Consider the following 19,763-nt stretch of genomic DNA (forward strand, 5'->3'; position numbering starts at 1 on the left):
ATTTTTCATTTTCAAGAGAAAAGAGATGAATAATAACCAAGATAAGAGTAGAGTAGAGTAGGGAAAATGTTGATATTTTGTCCATATTGTTCTAATATGTTGATAGTGGCAGATAACCATGAACACCATATATTCAAGTGCCAAACATGTCCATACGAGTTTCCTATAATTGGGGTTGAGATGTTTGACCGTAAAAAGTTGATACGAAAAGAGGTTGACGATGTGTTAGGAGGAGAAGGATCGTGGGATAATGTTGAGCAAACAAGTGCTCAATGTCCTATAGAGAACTGTGGGAATGATCGAGCGTATTTCTTTCAGTTACAAATTCGAAGTGCAGACGAGCCCATGACATCGTTTTATAAGTGTGTTAAATGTGGGCACCAATGGAGAGAGAATTAGAGATAGGAAAGAAAGCATTTATAAATGAAGATTATATAGGTAGATAAAACTTTTAGATGGAGCTGGGGATGAATGAATCGAAGCTAGAGATTTGAAGGAATCATCGCTTGTTGCTATTGCTAAGATGTTGTTATTTAGATTTAAATCTATTTTTTGAATTGATTGGTTGTTAAATTTTTGTAGCTTTTTCAATCTTTTTTTTAGTAGGTAGTCCCAAATACAGACAAAGCCATCCGAACCAGCTGAGAGTAGGATGTTGTTTAAATTTTTATGGAATAGGATATCGTTAACAGTGTAGATTAGATTTTTTGAGGACAACCTGTGGCATTTGAAAGCGTAGTTGTTGAATTGAGATTTCAAAGAAGGGTTCAAGTATTCTATTGATATCTTTCCATGGATGGAAGATTGGGCAAAACCTTTATTATTGTTCATGAATTTCAAAGCGGTTGATTGGAATTTGAGGCCATTTTCTCTGATTTGTAGAGGTTTTAGAAGGTTTCTTAAGTCGTACAAGTAGATGAGATTGTTTGAGGAGGAAAGTAGCAAGTGTTTTGATTGGGATGAGTAGTCGAATTGGAGGACTTTATTGTCGAAATTTAAGATGTTGTTGTTTTGAGAGTTGTTGTTTCTCAAGTCTATGAATTGAATGGAGTTATCTAGAGAGGAGGAGATTAGTAGGTTTTCATTTTCTACAGATAGTAAGTTTTTGATTGAATTTTTATGATAGTTATTAAATAAGATTGAATTGGAATTTGAGTTAGAGTTAGAGTTAGAATTAGAATTGGAGCTGGAGTTAGAGTTGTTATTGAGGTTAAAATTGAAATTAAAATCAAAGCCTATATTTAAATTTTTAACAAGATCAATTTTATTTATATTACCATAAATATCACCAAAAAAGTAGGAATTGTTATTGAACCAAGCTATATCTATTACTGGAGTGTTAGATTGTGATTTGTATTTGAATATCAAGATATCATCATCATCATCATCATCACCGTCGTCGTCGTCGTCGTCGTCGTCGTTGTCTTTATCAGTGTTGGTATTCGAGTTTGCATTCGTGTTTGTATTATCGTTTTGTTTGTTTAAAAGGTCGTCATATTTGTTTGAATTGTATAGATTAATTGAACCATCCCAGGAGGAGGATAGTAGGTAATTGTTTGATTGATTGAATTTGATGGCAGATATTATATCCCTTTGAGAATGAGGTAATTGAATGAAATTTCTTCTGGGGGTTGAATTTTCGTTATCAAGGTCTGTATTTTGGTTAGCATGACTGTTTATAAAAGACATTTTAGATTAAATGAATACCATATTATATTATATCATATCATATTTTATTTTATTTTATTTTATTTTATTTTATTTTATTTTATTTTATTTTATTTTACTTTATTTTACTTTATTTCATTTGGTATCATTTCAGGTTTATTAAGTCAAATTTAGATCAGCAAAAATCGGTAAACAAAAACAAAAGGACAAACCGAAGAAGTGCACGTTTTGTGCTGTTTATGATTACTTGAATGGGAAATCCGAGGGCAAATACAAGGGAAAGAGAAAGAAAAAGCGGCGATTTTGAGAACCAGTGCAGCGGGTCGCGGGAGACGAGAAAAAAACAAAACTCAAACGAGAAATTGCCGCAGCGGTGCAGTTTAATCGAAAAAGCATGGCGACAGGAAATAAGGAGGAATAAGAGACAAAAGAGGCAATTTGGCAAAGAGGCAGGGATTGCACACTCAAAACCAAGAGGACATAAGAAAATAGAAGAACGAATGGCAATGGAATTTGTATGATGGATAGGTTTAAATTACCTTCTTGCACCTATTCAAGTTTAATCGAGCGACAGTGGGAAGTGACAGAGGTGCGAGTGTGAAGATGGAAATCGAGAATCAGAGCAGACGGCCAATCAACGGCGAGGAAAACCGAGTGAAAAATCCAAGGTAGAGCAGACAACAGAAATAAGATTGCAGTCAATCTGAGACATAGGGTGCTATTTTGGCACTACAGCAGCAGCTGGAGCACAACCAATCACACGCGTGTCAAGATAATCAGACGCGAAGCCACTGCGAAAAAACACGAGCCCAAGAGCGGACGCACCAGCATCAGTGCTCTCGATCGATCTCCGGCGAGTGTCCGCGATCGCGGAGAAAACGCGCAGTGTCCGCGTCTCAGCTGCTGAGCACGCATTGCACCGCAGCGATTGGCGAGCTGGGAGTAGTCTGATGAGATCGATAAGATTGTTGAAAGCGGCAAAGCGCACCCCTGGTCTGAGCAGCACAAACAGCACAAACAGCGGTGGAAGAGGAAGCAGAGGAAGCAGAGGAAGCAGCAGAAAAGAGCGGCTGCTTCTGGTGCGCCACACGCGTGGCTCTGCTGCCGCTGGATTACTGCTTCCAACGAAACACTTTCTGGAGCCTTTTGGAATCTTTCAGAAATCTTTTTGGAATCTTTCAGAAATCTTTTTGGAGCACTTGCAGGGCATTTCTGGAGCATCTTTAGAGCGTTTCTAAAGCACCTCTCTTGTGCTTCTTGTGCTTCTATTGTGTGTTCTCTTAATGCTTCGCTCTAGGTCTTAGATTCTAAGTTTGAATGGATTCAAATGCATCTTTTTCATTGTTTTTTTTTGGCTCTAGCTTATTGAGGGTTTAGATTAACTATTTAGTTTAAAATTTTTCAAAATAATAATAAGAGTATTAATAATTATGTTAATTATTTAATTTTATTTTATTTTGTTTTGTTTTCTTTGACTTGACTTTACTTTACTTGACTGTATTTTAATCTTTTATAACAATCCAATAACCTGAAAATTTTGCACCAAAGATTCAACCACAACTCATTTATATCTCTTGCCATATATATAAAGATACCATATATATAAGTATATAACTACTGTTTTCTCAATTTCTCAACTTCTCAATTCAATCCACTATAATATATGATTATATGAATATATAACCACTCGCAATCCCTCCACCATAGATCTCTAGAAATCTTTATTTATTCCATCTACTGCTTCAATTATTGCTTCGATTACTGCTTCGATTACTGCTTCGATTACTGTTTCGATTTCTCTTCCTTTTATATCTTAATTGATATCTCTGCTTTACTGTCTTCACTCTTCAATTCTATTCACTCAATTGCCTTTATCCTCTTATACTTTTATCCTCTTATACTATAGATCCCATTCTATCAATCTCATTCAGTCTAGATTTAATCTAAATTCTCCATTACCACTACCACCACAACTAATAACAATATAGTCAAAAATGCAAAAGTGTATTGTTTGGGTTTGCCATGTCTGCGAAACAATAAATAAAAGATTTGGAGCTGGTGATAAATATTGTTCAAAATGCGATCACAGAATGTGCTCAATATGTTACTATGAAGTTGAATATGTCAAAGACTGTGATTACATATCTATCTAATCATCCTTTTCTACTTAATCTAATCAATCTAATCGATCGAATCATTTTGATCATAATCATAATCATAATCATAATCATAATCACAATCATAATTATAATTATAATAATCTAATAATCTAATCTAATATCAATAATCATAATTATTAAATCAAAATATCTAATGAAATTAAAAATATTCTTTTTTTTCATAATGCATACTTTTAAATTTTTTTCTTCTCTTTCTCTTTCTCTTTTTCTTTCTTCTCCTTCTTCTCCTTTACTTTTTTTTTTCCTTCTTTTTTTCTTTTGGTTTAACCCTATTTTGCTTTTCATCTTCTGTTTCAAAAGTTTTTTTCTCAACTGAACAAAATTTATCTTATTAATTTAAATTGTGTTATACTGATTTATTAATTTACTTTACAATCAAAAAAAAAAATTTTAAAAAAAATTTTAAAAAAACCCCAACAAAAAATATAAAAAAAAAATAAAAAAAATAAAAAAAAAACATTATAAAATATATCAAATAAGGAATAGAAAAGAATTTTATATCAATAATTTTACATTAATACTTAATATTAATATCAATATTAATATTTTACATTGACTTATCTTAATTTATCTTAATTTATCTTAGTTTAATCTTGATTTATCCTGATTCATCTTGATTTTTTTTATTTTTATTTATTATTAATCCCTTATCATTTTTGTCTCACTTATTTATTTTTCTCTCTTCTCTTCTCTCTCTTTCTCTCTTTTTTGTACTCACTCCTGTATGATATACTATATTAAAATCCCCCATTTTATACTTATATACTTATCTACTTATCTACTGATCGCTATATATTTTTTTTGCCTCTTTGTTTTGATTATATTATTAATTTATGATCTTATTTCAAAAACTGTATTCCTCCTTCCATTAATATACTTTGATATATTCGTCTGAACACTGCACATGATCTCAATTTGTATTTCGTAATTGCTGACTAACTATTATGATTGTGTAATCACTACATTATTATGTAATTGTCTGGCACAGTGGTAAGCACTTTTTTCTTCTTCTTTTGATCTTCAGTTCGATTCCTTTCTAAAAACTTCTTAAAGACCTTGCTCGGCATTTCGATTTACCGAAAATCCGTTTGTGTTTTCCGCGTCTTCCGCTCTCTCCGTGTTCAGATCCACATCTTCATTGCATCGCCAACATATCGTCTTTGGAGAAAAACGCAGCGAAGTCTTCCGCGTGCTCACCAGCATATTCTCTTCCATATCTTTTTAAAATTTTTACAATTATCTCCGTTTGCGCTGCGACGGTACGAAAAAACATTTCCAAACGACGAAAACACACTCTTTCGCTTTTTCTCTCTTTTGCTTTAAATTTGCTCATTTTTACTGCTTTTTTCTTCTTGTTCTCACCCAAATCTTTTTGACTTTTTTTCACTAAACCTTTTTTGAGGTCTCTTTCGGGTCTTGTTTATGTTTCACTATTGTTCCCGAATTGTGCCATCTTCATTCTTGACATTTTCCCCCATTATTTAATTAATTCAACTGTGATTGTTTTATTGTTCCACTATTTCATTGTTTTATTGATTTAGTATCCCACTGTTTCATTGTTTCATTGTTTTATTGTTTTATTATTCCACTATTTCAATTCATACATCTAACTTCTTCACCTCCAACCATCTTTCACACCCAGTTTTAAGATTCTTGATTTCTCGTAGTTGGTCATTTGCTTCTCACTACTATTACCAACCTAATTTATCTTAATTTAATTTAATTTCAAATCTAATTTCTATCTTGAAACAATTGCTTATTCCAATTTTTCCTTGCTAACTATCCCTTAATTAACCTCATAAAAGAAGTTTATTTAACACAATTCCCTCTTGATCTATTTACACAATATATAATCATCTCAAATTACTCTATTTTTTTCTAAAAATTCCAAATCCCAAATTCTATTATAATTATTATAATTATTATTATTATTATTATTATTATCCGAGTTAAAATGTCAAAATTACTCAATCTACTCTCAAATTCTTTGAATAACTCAAAATTAGATTCAAAATTGAAATTCATTGTATTTGGCTCTCCTTCTTCTCACAATCATGCTTCTTCCTCTTCCTCTTCCTCTCCCTCTATCACAAAGATTTCTCAACTAAATGAAATTTCCTTATACACTTTTGATTCCTCAAACTTACTAATCATAAATAACTTTATAATTAAACACTTGCAATTGGTTAACAAAAAAATCGAAAAATTCTTATTAAATAAACTAAAATTCTTCAAAATTATCAACCTATACAATCTAATCCTATTGTTCAACTTCCTACTACAATGTTCTTCAAATGATTTCCTTTCTTTCTGGTCAAAGAACAATTGGCTATTTCATCATTTAAAATTTGTCATCTTAAATACAAACTACATCATTCAGAAAAATGACATATTTACAGTAGATAATATCAATAATATTAATAATACTAAAAACAATAAAAACAATGCCATAATCAAAAAAATTGGCGTTAATGATACCTTGTTACTAAAAATTTTAAGATATTCTTCAAATTTTATAACTCTTTTATCCGATTCAAATCAATTAAACAACTTTAGATTGAATTTCCAAAAATTAAGATCCGAATTCAACAAACCAAATATTAGATCCTCTTTTGATTTAAAAAGAAAACTAAATCACTCTTCCTCCTCCGATAATGATAGCGATGATGATGATTATAATAACAACAATTACAGCAAAGCAAAAGAATCTTCAAATCATAACAAAAACTTCTCCTCCTCCTCTCCAGCTTCAAGATCCTCTAAATCGCTAGATATCAACAGAGCTATCTCCAATCCTTATTCAAACAATCCCTTTGCTTCTCCCAACCATAACCTCTCCACTTTACACGAATTACCAAATGAATCAACCATTGATTTGATCGATCTAACCACAAATCAAGCTGATGTTCTCAGATCAAAGACATTGCCTTATAAGTTTTCTTCTCGTAATAATAACCATCGCTATAATCTCTCAATCAATTCCTCTCCCTTAAAGCCATCAACTATTGATTCGAACCCTTATGCTTTCAATAGCATTAATCACCAAAAGCTCTTAATATGATTTTTTAAACCTGGAAATCTTTCTCTTTTCAAGTATTCACCAATTCTCAACATTTAATTCACTACTTTTTTTGCTTCTCTAGAACCATGCTTTACTCTGTTTTGGTCTCATACAATGCTTTTTTAATTAAGTTTTCTCTGCTTTATCATATTCTCTAATTATGATTAAATAAGATAAACTTAGTTGCATAATAGCATATCGTTCTTTTAATGTTTAATTTTTGTTTTTTTACTTTATTCACTTATTTTTTGGTTTTTTTTTGATATTTTTTTTACTTCTTTTGGTATACTTTCTACTATGGTTATTCAAATCTGTTAATGACTTTTTAATCTAATTAACTTTTAATTTTTATCAATTGTCTGGGTTTGATTTAATTTATTATCCCTCTTTCGTTTTTTTGTTATGTTTTAAAGCTACTATGATATTTTGTAGCTTAATTTATATAATAATATTAATAATACATATATTTAATTCTTTTTTTCTTTTTTTTTGCAAAAGAAATATCAAATAATGATTAACTATATATTAAAGACTAACATAAAATCATGACACAAAAAAAAACTGTTAAAAATCATAAAATATAACCAGCATCATCCTTTTTTGGCTTTTTGAATTTGCTTTCCTTTATCCAATTGTTTAATTTTTAACTTTCTTATCAGTTAAATTCTCTAATGAAGTATCAGCAACTCGTTTATTACTTTCTTTACTGATCTCTGAAATGTTTGATAGCTGGGGCTTGATTGCTATATTATTTATAATCTGCTGTTGGCTTTCATCAACCACAAATGGAAATTGAATTTCTGGTTTAACTAAAACAGGCCTTATAAACTGCTGGACAATACTCTCAATTGAACTTGTATTCTCAATCATATTAACTTGTTCTTCAGAATTATTAACAACCTTTTTTGTATTTACAAGTTCTAAATCAATATTTTTCTCTTCTTTTTCAATTTCAATTTCAATCTCTTCATAGTTTAGTTGGTCAACAACAATTTCTTCTCTCACAAATTTTTCAGTTCCAGTAACCACATTCTCATTTTGTTTTTCAATTTCAATTAATAATTCATCGCCTGTTGCTGGATGATCCAACATGGGCTTTTTAACCTCTATTATTGAATCTTGTAAACCTGGGGTTTCAACTACCATTACCAAATCATCGGCTGCATCAGTTGACCTTATTGAATTTTCTGGTGCAGTCATTTCAACCTCAATATCCCGTGTGTTTTCTGTTAACTCATTAGAAATAGGCTCTTGGTCTGTTGAATCTTTCAGTATAGTTGTTTCGACTTTACTTATTTCAATTATGGGCTGAATAGAGTCATCAACAGCATCCAACTGAGACCCCAATAGTTTTTTATCCACTTCAGTTTTCAGATCAGAAACATTCAAAATAGTGTTTTCAACCTCATCTTTATCAGATTTGGTTTCGGATTTGGCTTCAGATTTGGCTTCAGATTTTGCTTCGGATTTTTCCTCGTTTGAGATATTCTCTTTAATTCTATTATTTTCAATCTTCAGCGAAGAATCAAGCCCATTATTAGAAATAACCTTAACGGTTTTACTATTATCTTTACTTATTGTATTCAACGTGTGATTTTCAATAACGCCATTTTCAAGCTTCTCTATCTCATCTTTACTATCAATAATAATATTTTTTGTTTGTTCTTTATTATTTTTTTCATCGAACTTAGGCTCTACATTCAATCGCTCTTTCTCAAGCTTAATTGTCTTAATAATAGTTTCAAGATCTTTTACCTTGGTTTCTAATTCGTCTTTTTCAGTTTCGCACGTCGACAACTGAGATTTCAATCGTTGAACTTGTTTTTCAAGTAACTTTGTTTTAAAATTAAACTGCTGGGTGGCGGCAGCTTTACCATCTTCAAATGACTTTTTAATTTTTTGCTGGTTTGCAGTTTGTAATTGAATAGCATTATTCAATTTGTCCTTTTCGTGAGCAGAATTTTGTTCTTCGATTAATCTTTCATGCTGCAAAAGTTGCTGACTAAGTTTATCTTGAGTTTCCTTTTCAAGCTTAGAAAATGATAATTTAAATTCATTTTCAATCTCTTCTCTGACTTTTGGTTCAAATTCCTTTTTAAACTTTTGAACTTTAACATTTGTCATCCGTTCTAATTTTTCTTCAGAAGGAGCTCTAATACTCTTTTCAAATGCTTTTCGGGCTGCAGATATTTCTTTCTTAATTCTTTCAATAATTTTAGGTTCACATTCCACCTCCCATTCTTTTTTAAGACTCTCAAGTTTATCTGCAGAAATATTGGCAGACCCAGCTACATTGTGGATTTTTTGCTTTTCAAGATATTCAGATATTTTTTTTACATCGCTTTGTAATGAATTGATCTCTTTTAAAAATTCCTCTTTTGGAATTTTTGAAAAAAAGTCATTGGAAAGTTTCTCAATAAGTTGCTTGATTAATTCAGCTAACTGGCTATTGTTATTTTCTTGGAGATTTTTAGGAATTTCAAGTGATTTTTTTTGAAGTTCTAAAGAGTTTATCTGTTCATCTTTAGATTGTAGTACGCCGGTTAAACTGTTTATTTGATCAGTTTTTAAAGAAATAACACTGTTTGATTGAGTGTATAAATCTTTGTATTTTTTCTCCCAAGAAGATATTTTTTCTTCAAGTTCTTGAACTTTTGTATTATTATTAATTTTTGTTTGATTTTGTAAATGGACATTAGTTGAATTGTTATGACTGTCAATTGTTTTCGTTAATTTAGTTTGAATATCTAATATTTCTTGTTTAGATAACTCAATTTCTTGTTTTTTCGATTCAACTTCAAACTTCAAATTATCATTAGTTCTTTGTAAACCTTCAATTTTTTCATTTAATTTTTTTAATTCATTATTCAATTGTCTGATTTTGGTTTCAAATTCTTTTTGTTCTTTTTGTAAACTTTGATTTTTCTCTTTCAATAAACCAATTTCCATTAATGATTTATTGTGGTCTAACTCTAATTGAGCATCATTTTGATTATTATTATAAGCTTTTTTCAATTTATCCTCATATAATTCTAGTCGAGAATTTAGTGAATCAATTATTTTGTTAGCAGAGCCTAGTTCTTTGGAAATTGTTGATAATTCATTTTCTTTTTCTTCTTTTTCTATCTTCAAGTATGTAATTATTTCATCTTTATCATCAAAAGCATTAAGATCATCATCAATAAAATCTGGATCTTTAATTGGTTGGTTACTAGAGTCAAACTTTGAACTTATTGGATTATTTTTGAAATTTTTGGAATATAAATTATTTTCATTATTTTTATTATTATTTTGAATAAAATCTTCAAGTTCCAAGAAGTTCTCATCAAAATCATTCATTGATTTATTTGATTCTTTTATTTCATTTATATCAATTTCATTATTGATTTCAAAATGTTCTAAAATTTGAGTTTGTTGTTCAACTAAATATTTTATCTTTGAGATTATTTTATCTGAGTTATCAAATAAGAGATTATTTTTATTATTCATAGAATTTTCAAGATTAGATACTTCTGAATTTAATAATTGAACAAATTGGGCTACATGATTGAAGCAATTTTTCAAATTGACTAAATCATTTGAGTATTTCAATTTTTGAGAATTTAAATCGATGATTTCTTTGTTTTTAATTCCAAGCAAGTCATTATTTCCAAGTAATTTTTCATATAATTGATTAATTTTTGAGTTTTGATTATTATTTGAAGATAGTAATTGATTATTCTTTTCTTGAAATAGGTGAATTTCATCTTGAAGAGTTTTGTTTGATTCTTGCAAATTGTTTACTAATTGGTTTAATTCATTAACTTTTGAGAAATTTTGAATTTTTATTTCGTCTAGATTTTTCTGTAAATCTGAATTTTGAGTTTCTAAAGATGATACAGTATGTTGTAAAAATTTATATTCATCTGAATTTTCAATTTGCTTTTTAGATAATAAGAAGTTATTATTTGAAATTATTAATTTCTGTTTTTCAAGTTCATCTTTTAAAGAGTCATTTTCATTTTGCAAACTATTGATAGCAGTATTAGCTTCAGTAATTGTTGAATCTTGAAATAAAGTTAAATTTTTTCTAGTTTTATTATTAATTTCTAATTCTAAAGATAGATCTCTTGCTACTCTAATTAATTGAGAGTTTAATAGCTGAAGAGTTGGGATATTTTCAAAGATGACTAACTTTTGAGAGATTACTTCATCATAATCATTTTGAAAAAAGTTGTTATTGTTATTATTATTATTATTATTATCATTATTTAAAGAAGAAATATTGGGATTTTCATTCAAGTTATTTAAATAATCAAATTGGTGATTATTTATAGCTAATTGTATTTTGTTTAAGAAATTATGTGATAGGTTGTTTTTTTCAAGAATTCGATTAAGATATTGGGTATCTGAATCATTTAGTGGGTCGATATTGTCGTTGTTTTTGATTGATAATTGGATTAAAAAAAACTGGACTTGTTTTGATAGATCTAGGTTTTGTTTTAAAAGAGAGAGTTTTTCTCTCAGAGTATCATTTATGGATACTTTTAAGGAAGCGATTTTTGATAGTAGGTTATCAATTTTTGATTTATTTGTCACTATTTCGTTATCCATTTCAAAGAGCTGAGTTTTTAGTAATTTATTTTGAGTGTTTGTTGATTTGATTATAGGAAAGTTTTGATCTAAAGTTTTGGCAAAAATGTCTAGTTGATCTTGTAGATTTTTTTTGAGGTTTGATTCTTTCATTAATTTTTTTTCCAAGATTTGGATTTGGATTGATTGATTTTGGTTATGATTTGGATTAGTGATTAAAGTGGAGGTATCTTGAATTGAGTTGGGGATGTTTTTGTTGAAAGATTCGATAGTTTTGGATAATTGTTCAATTTTTGCATCTTTTGAAGATATGGTAGCATTTAAAGAATTGGTTAAGTTTTTGGATAATAGAACTTGATGTTGAACATTTGATACGTATAAATCATGATTAAAAGTGATTGATTTGAGATTTAGATCGCTTATGGATAACTGTTTTTTTAGATTTATATTTTGTTGGGTTAGGTTTGAGATTTTGTCATTTAAATCTAGGATTTCTTCATTTAATTGATTTAGGTTATTGTTTAGGGAAATGAATTGAGAAGATTTGATTTTTTTAAAGTTTAATAGACTGGCGATTTCAGTGTTTAAGCTTTTGATGGTGTTATTGTTGTCGTTGCTTTGATTTTTGTAGTTTTGTTCAATTAACCTCAGGTTGAATTTTAGATCCAAGTTTTGTTTAGAGAGAATTGAGTAGTTTTTCTTAAAGTTTTTTAAAAGCAGATTGGAATGGATTAGTTTGTTTGATAAGGAAGAGGAGTGTTTCTCTAGCAGTAGGATTTTTTTCTGGTAATCAAAGTGGTTGTTTAGGAGATTGCTCAATTTGAATTTAAAAGTTTTTGACAAGCTATTTAAAGAGGATGTATCAGCATTTGAAAGATTCAAGAAGTTTGAAATTGAGTTCAAGTCAATTTGATTTTCATCTACAGTATCTGAGATATCATCAGTGTTATCGTTATCGTTATCGTTATCATTATCATTATCGTTATCGTTATTGTTGTAATGATTATTATTATTATTATTAGTGTTCTCGGTAATGATATCAGTATTTTGGTGCATGCTATTGATGTTATTGGTATTATTAATATTATTAATATTAGTGATTAAATTAGAAGCATTATTATTGAGAGTGAGTTGGTCATTTGAAGAAAACATCATTGAAATAGACAATGAACCAACCAATTGACAAAAGTCGAGCAAAATCAAGCAAAATAAAACAAAATTAAACCAACAGTTAGTTATGAATAGCGATTAATGAAGAAAATGTTCCTAATCACTTTCTGGAAACTTACCTAAGAAAAAAGATATCAATATATTAAGCATTGAAAAGAAAAATGAAAGGAGAAACAAAAAATAAATGATAAGTCACGTGCAAAGATCTATGCAATTTCATGTTACGTAATGATTACACAATCAGTCACGCTATAAAACATGTGACTGAGACATATGACGAGTTTCATCCCGATTGAGCGGGGCTAGCGTGCATGTGAAGGGCGGTGAGTCGTGTGCAGCGTGCGCGCGGGTCGATCCCAGGGCAGTCCAGGTAGGGCAGGGGAGAGACGGAGGAAGGAGCAGGAACAAAGCCCCGTGTGAGTACCCACACTACCAGAAATACTGCTTGTGTAGGGGTGGAGCATGTTGAGACAGCTAGCACAGAGAGGCGCAGCAGGGACAGTCCGGACGCCGCGCGGCACAGGAGGATGCTGAGCGCGGGCAGCGCACGCGGGCCCGCTGGGAGTGCGCCGCTACACCGTCAGCGCCGCCGGGCGCGGAGAGCCGCGTGGGCCTACGGAAACGAGGCCGCGCGCGCTGGCTGACGGAGCGGATGGGAGCAAACACAAAATGTGCGCAGAGAGGAGCAGGTGATCTGGCGGATATTATTTAGGCAGGAATATTATGAGTGAGCTGGCGGATATTCCGCCCCCGGTGGAGGTGGGAGGGCCAACGTGGGAGTGCAGAGTGCGTACTATTCAATATAGCAAGCACATACAGTCACACAGCACCACCACAGCACAACCACAGATACAATAAAGACATTGCTGCCTCGACATGAGGATGGGTGTTGAAGGATATAGTCGAAGGATAGAGGCATAGATGCAGACATATCTATCGAGGTGGTTGGTGGCTTTCCATCTTGTGGTAACAATGATGAAACTATTCAGCGAATCAAGACACCACTGTCGATAATCCTCAAACTCGAATGATCCATAAACGATCTATTAATACTATATTCGTGATCCATTCATGCTTTTTTATTTCCCATCTGATCCTATCTTGATTCGACCTTACTGATAGATAAGTGCTTGTAAATTCATAACTATGACTATTAATACTTGCTGCTAAATAAATCAATCATTTTTTTGATGTTATTGGATTGGTAAATGTTGTAAAACTTGTTTTAAAACATGTTGAAACAACTTGCTACTAAACTTATTGAAGTTTAGCAGCAAGTTTTGATTCAATCGAAATAGTAACAGTGATAGTAATAGTGATAGTAATAATCATAATCATAATCATAATCATAATCATAATCATAATAATAATTATTATTATTTAACAATAATCGATAACTTTTAATCTAAAATTTCATTTCATTTCATTTATTTCGGTTTTAAATCGAATTTAGCGTTCTATTAATGACAATTTTGTAAATGGAGAGGATTTGTGGATTTAGAATTTATGAATCATTTAATGGAAACATAAAGGGATAAGTAATCGTAGTTAATTATAATTAGTTATGATTAATTATTATGATTAATTATGATTACTTGTAATTAATTATTTGATATAAAATGATTCAAGCGATTTTAAACTACCAATTTCAATTAATCATGATTTCCCATGATTATGATTATTGAATTAGCAATATTTTCTATCGACAATCTTAAATATAACTTTAAATGTGTTATTAAATCATTCGAATTTCAAAAATTGTCTCATTAAATTAAAATTTTAGCAGATAAAATCTAATTTACCTTATTCAAATTATTGATTTTATTCAATTTGTTCTCCTTATTTAGCAAAAGTTCTATTTTTTTGATAAACAAGCAAAAAAGCAGATTCTGTGACAATTTGCACAAATCCAATGGTTTTTTCATTTTGAAACAAACCAGTCTTCAGCAAAGGTTATTTTGCATGACGTAGATAAAAAAGTGTTTTTTTTCTTCTACTTTTTTTGCTTCTTCTTTTTCCTTTGCTTCTTCTTCCTCTTTTTCCTCTTCCTCTTCTCCTTCTCCTTATCTCAACACTCAACCCCCCGTGTGTTTGCGCCGGCCCGCTTTGGCACACGCGTTCCGCTGTCCTCCGCACATCGGACACGGATGAGGCCCGCGGAGAGCTCACCCGCCTTTGCAGAAACGGGACACGCAGCTTTTGGATTAAGTTCAGAGTTGATGTACACACAAACCTTATTCAAACCCTAATTGGTGTTCTGCTTGTTTGTTGAAGCTTAAACATCTTTAGCTTGGCGCTTTTTATTTCATTCTACCAAAAACCAAAAAAAACCATTTTCAGAAAACTTAAATCTGTAAAAGTTTATTTGAAACCTTAATGCAAACCTTATTCAGATGAGTTTTTTTTCATTTTTCCCAAAAATTTAAAGAAAAACACCAAAAAACAAAAAACAACACCAAAAAACGTTAAAGAAAACAACACCAAAATCCTTTTTTTTTTCTTTAATCGAGTAATGTAATGGAATTAACCAATGAATAGCGAATGAATAGCCAATTAATAGTCAATTAATGGCCGATTAATGGCCAATTATTATCGTAATTATCACCATCTGTTGTAATTACTCTTTCTATTTAAATATATCTATTTTAAATTTGAGAAAACTGTCTTCTTTTCGTTCTTTTTTCATCCATTTTTATCCATTTTGATCGTTTTAAATCCATTTTCACATAATTCTGTTATTAAATTTTATTAAATTTTATTAAATTTTATTAAATTTTATTAAATTTTGTAGCGAATTTTAAATACAAATTTTATTTTATTATTTTATTATTCTACCATTTGATTACTTGAATCTTTTCCTGAAAATTTTGCAAAAAACTAAAACTAAAATCTTAATCATTTTATATCAATTATTTAATTATTTATTTAATTATTTACTTACTTACTTACTTACTTAATTATTTACCTATTTAATTATTTTCCTTTTCGTTTCAATTTAGAAACTTTCCTGATAGAATTCTTTTTTTTAATATAAAAAGACTCACTCATCTTCTTTTATCTCTTCTCTCTCTGGTATCTTTTACACTTTATCATCATTTCTTTACTCTGCCATCTCGTTCAGTCCCTCTGCTTTATTAACTCTGATCATCCAAAAGTTAACTTCTTCCTCCCTTCTAAAGCAAATCATCCCAGATTAATCCTAAGATCTTCCTCCATCTCTTTCACCTACTCTATTCTACCCACTCAATTCTGCTTTCTCGCAATATCCAGCTCAATTTGTTTTATTTGTTTGAAATCTAAACTTTTGTGACTAACCTAGTTTTCCAGCGACACTCTCAAAATTGAACTACTACATTACATTAGTTGAAAGCATTCTCACTTTCTCACCTTCTCACCTCCTCGTCTTCTCACTTTCTCACTCTACTTCGTACTCTACTCTCTCCTGGAACGTCATCAAGTTTCATCTCAATCTTAAGGCTAATTCCAATTGTTTCTTCTACCCAGAAAGCAACAGAGAACCACCCAACAACCACCTCTCTGCAATCCCAACGACTGTTCCAGCAGCTGCTTCCTCTGAACTCCTCCAACTTGCTTATTTCACTGCTCTAGAGAACCAATTTCTCCTTCTCTTTTCCTCATAGAAAAGAATCCGTATAAAAGATCCTCATATTCCCCGTCTTTTCACTTTCTCTTTTTTCTCTTCTCTTCTCTTCTCATCCTTCTCATCCTTCTCGTCCTTCTCGTCCTCCTTCTTCTCGTCCTCCTTCTTCTCGTCCTCCTTCTCCCTCATCTTCTCTGGCCCCTGCGTCGTTATCTCGTCTCCTCTTCTGCTGCTGCACTCTCGCCTTCGCTGGCCCCTTTACCACTCCCTCTCACGTCCTCTCGTCGCTTTGCCTCCGGTAGCTCCAAGTACCATCATGTCCTCCAATCCTACCTATGGTGTTTATGATTCCTCAAATCCCAACGCTTCCCAGTCAAATCTCACCACTGACCCCCAGCTTCAAAACCAACCTCAGTCCCAACATGCAACCACCTCTCTAAAGTCCCCAATTCCTGCAAACTTGCCCCTTTCCTCCATCAACCAGGTGGGCGTCGCCACCTCGCTGCTCTCAAACCTGAACACTACCAACCAGCAACAGTCAAATGCCTACTACCCCTATGGCAGATACCCTAATTACTACGAGTACACAAACTATATGCCCTACCAACAAAACCAATCCCAATTGAACTCCTCCCAGTTGCAAAACTCCCTGCAGCTCACCCCCCAGCAACAGCAACAACAGCAACAGCTCTCCAACCAACAGCAACAACAACTCAACACCCAACAACAACAGTCCTACCACGACCAGACGCATTCCTTGAAATCAGACAAACTCTCCTCTCCAAACTCCTCAATTGATTCCTCAAAGTCCCATTCCAAAAAATCCTCAAATCTAACCAGCAAAGCTCTCGTCACCCAAACTCCCCAACCTCACCAACTCACCTACTCAACCTACGGCAACCAACTAATTGCTCCAAGCTGGCAACTACCCTTTAGACCAAACCCTCAACCCTTCATCCCCCAAAAACCAAGATTGACCACAACCTACTGGGAAGACGAAAACACAATCTGCTACCAAGTCGAATGTCGCAACGTTACTGTCTCCAGAAGAGGCGATAACGACTTTATCAATGGTACAAAACTACTCAACGTAACCGGAATGACTAGAGGCAGAAGAGATGGTATATTAAAAACTGAAAAAACAAGATTTGTCATTAAAATCGGTGCAATGAACTTGAAAGGTGTCTGGATCCCCTATGACAGAGCCTTTGAATTGGCCAGGAACGAAGGTATAGCTGATTTATTATACCCATTGTTTGTCACTGACATCAAGGGCTTCTACACCAAATCAAATGCTCATGTCGGTCAACAGCCTCCCCAATATTGGGCTGCTCCTCCTTTGCATGACCCTTTCCTTCAAGCTCAACAACCTTTACCCACCACTACCACCTCTTCCTCAGATTCTCAAGATCCTACCACCCAAAATCAACAAGGCCAGTCTCAAACTCCTCAATATCCTTCTTTTCAACAATTCTACCCAAACTATCCTCCTTACCAATACAATTACCCAAATACTGTTCAAAATCAATTCATGTACTACGGTAATACCAGTACAAATACAAACTCAAATACGAATACTGCCACCAATACTTACCAAGCACAATTAGCCTCCCAACAGCAACAACAACAACAACAGCAACAACAACAACAACAGCAACAGCAACAGCAACAACAACAGAAAAAAAAATAAGTACAAAAAATTCAGTAATTTTAAATTAAGCTTAAATAAAATTATTTGTTAATCATTTAAATCAAAAAAACCCAAAAAAAATAAAAATAAAAAAAAAATAAAAAAACCATTTAGTTTTATTTAATTTGCTTATCTTGGTCAAATTGTTTTTTTTTCTCTGTAATTTTTCAAAATTGTAATATATTCAATATATTAGTTTTTTAGTATTAGTATCTCTCTCTTCTCTCTCTCTCTTAATCTTATTTATTTTAATCTGTTTTTGTTCTCTTTCTGTTTCTCTTTCATTTCTTAATATTTAGTTTTCTTTATTATAATTAAATAGTCTTTGTTTCCCTATTTTCCCTATGATCTATGTTCCTCTATTTATCTACCTATCTACTTATTTATATATATACACTATTTCGTAACCTTTGAGAATCTGATGGGTGCTATAATATCTTTATTTATGTTCTTTATAACCTATTTAGTTTCGTTTTGTCTTATCTTTTACATTTTTCCCTATAAAATCTATATATCTACTTGACATGAACCACATCTTGGAATATCCCTCGAAAATAAAATAGAAAAGCACTCAATATATGTTTTCTCCATTGAATACTCTCGACTCTTCGTAGGGATAAAAGCAAAGTGAGAACACTCCCCAAAGAACATATTCACACGATACTCCTACTGACGCTGCATTTCTTCATCTCATCCCTCTCCATGTAAATGTAAATGTAAATGTAAATGTAAATGTAAATGTAAATGTAAATGTAAATGTAAATGTATCCAAATCATAATCTGTGTAGTATATATCTGACAGAACAGGCTTCCCTATGTATTAGTATAGCCAATGCGAGCATCTTCAACGCTGTCTGGTTTCGCACCCACTGGAGCTTTGAACCATTTTTTTTTTCCTTCCTTTATTCGAAACATGCTGCTTCTGATGCCACAAATAAAAATTGGCAAATAGCTCCAGCATTGGAGAGAGAAGCAGATTCAGCTGGGCTTTTTTGAACAGGACGTGCGACGTTTGGCAACGATAATCTGGCTCCAGAAACTGACAATGTAATTGGGGATTTCTCTCATTGCTTGTGTTATTTCGTGCAATTTTTTTCCATATATCAAAGGCTTCGATTGGGCAGTATTGTAAATTGCTCTAATACTGCAAATATAATCAACAGCTGCACCAGAAAATACAAGATTATTTGCCATCACACACACACACGTAAAATATATAAGTGGTGGTTGAATATGAGATAGTATAACTGAAATGTGATTTTTACACCTTATTCCAGCTGAATTTTAAATTTTATTTCTTTATTTTAATATTCATTAAGCTGCCTTAATTATGTTTTAAAATCAATTACATAAACCCACCAGCAATCTTAAAAGCCAAATCAAAAGAAAAATTTTAATTCTAAACACTTGGATTGACATAAAATTTGTTACATCCATAGCAAGCACATAAAATTTGTTTATTCTTGCAACAAACTACAGAGTTTCAAGAAAATTCATTTTGGTTTTGGCTTTGATCAATAATTGAAATATCAAACAGAAAAGAAACAAATCAAAGTAAAAAAAATAAAAATAAAAATAAAAGAGAAACAGAAAAAAGGCACAAGCAAAAAAAGTGAAGGTGAAAGTGAAAGCAAAATTAAAAGTAAAGGCGAAAATAAAATTAGTCCATGTAATAAGTAAGATGCGTTTTTTTGTTTTTTTTGGAGTATTTACGAGATTTTTCTAGTGGGATTTTGACTTCTTGTTTATCAATCTTTTTTTTTATGAGTTGTTTTAAAAGAAAATTAAACGACATAAAGTATAATCACTAAATTGATTTTA

At 31.7% G+C, this 19,763-nt stretch overlaps 5 protein-coding genes across 5 annotated transcripts; 3 read left to right on the plus strand and 2 right to left on the minus strand.

Moving 5' to 3' along the window:
* Positions 1 to 62: 62 nt before the first annotated feature.
* Positions 63 to 642, plus strand: RPC11 (DNA-directed RNA polymerase III core subunit RPC11). The gene has a single exon (XM_020193359.1). It carries the CDS (start codon positions 97 to 99, stop codon positions 397 to 399), a length of 303 nt encoding a protein of 100 aa, XP_020047094.1. The 5' UTR covers positions 63 to 96; the 3' UTR covers positions 400 to 642.
* Positions 63 to 1,796, minus strand: BUB3 (Bub3p). Its single transcript, XM_020193360.1, has one exon. It carries the CDS (start codon positions 1,687 to 1,689, stop codon positions 418 to 420), a length of 1,272 nt encoding a protein of 423 aa, XP_020047095.1. The 5' UTR covers positions 1,690 to 1,796; the 3' UTR covers positions 63 to 417.
* A 3,923-nt stretch (positions 1,797 to 5,719) lies between these two features.
* On the plus strand, positions 5,720 to 7,092 carry ASCRUDRAFT_76152 (uncharacterized protein). Its single transcript, XM_020193361.1, has one exon. The coding sequence runs from the start codon at positions 5,803 to 5,805 to the stop codon at positions 6,907 to 6,909; it is 1,107 nt and encodes a 368-aa protein (XP_020047096.1). The 5' UTR covers positions 5,720 to 5,802; the 3' UTR covers positions 6,910 to 7,092.
* A 10,124-nt stretch (positions 7,093 to 17,216) lies between these two features.
* ASCRUDRAFT_22402 (KilA-N domain-containing protein) lies at positions 17,217 to 17,555 on the plus strand (the record flags this gene model as incomplete). The annotated part of the gene is made up of 1 exon (XM_020189738.1): positions 17,217 to 17,555. A coding segment is annotated over one exon (339 nt), but the record flags the coding sequence as incomplete, so codon positions are not given.
* A 1,046-nt stretch (positions 17,556 to 18,601) lies between these two features.
* Positions 18,602 to 19,191, minus strand: ASCRUDRAFT_76156 (uncharacterized protein). Its single transcript, XM_020193362.1, has one exon. The coding sequence runs from the start codon at positions 19,134 to 19,136 to the stop codon at positions 18,921 to 18,923; it is 216 nt and encodes a 71-aa protein (XP_020047098.1). The 5' UTR covers positions 19,137 to 19,191; the 3' UTR covers positions 18,602 to 18,920.
* Positions 19,192 to 19,763: the final 572 nt, after the last annotated feature.

Source organism: Ascoidea rubescens (genome assembly GCF_001661345.1).
Source record: "Ascoidea rubescens DSM 1968 unplaced genomic scaffold ASCRUscaffold_7, whole genome shotgun sequence".
In the NCBI taxonomy this organism is placed as follows: Eukaryota; Fungi; Ascomycota; class Saccharomycetes; order Ascoideales; family Ascoideaceae; genus Ascoidea; species Ascoidea rubescens.

Coding starts and splice junctions, on each gene's coding strand:
- RPC11 (XM_020193359.1), top strand. CDS start 97: ATGTTGATAGTGGCAGATAACCATGAACACCATATATTCAAGTGCCAA.
- BUB3 (XM_020193360.1), bottom strand. CDS start 1,689: ATGTCTTTTATAAACAGTCATGCTAACCAAAATACAGACCTTGATAAC.
- ASCRUDRAFT_76152 (XM_020193361.1), top strand. CDS start 5,803: ATGTCAAAATTACTCAATCTACTCTCAAATTCTTTGAATAACTCAAAA.
- ASCRUDRAFT_76156 (XM_020193362.1), bottom strand. CDS start 19,136: ATGGCAAATAATCTTGTATTTTCTGGTGCAGCTGTTGATTATATTTGC.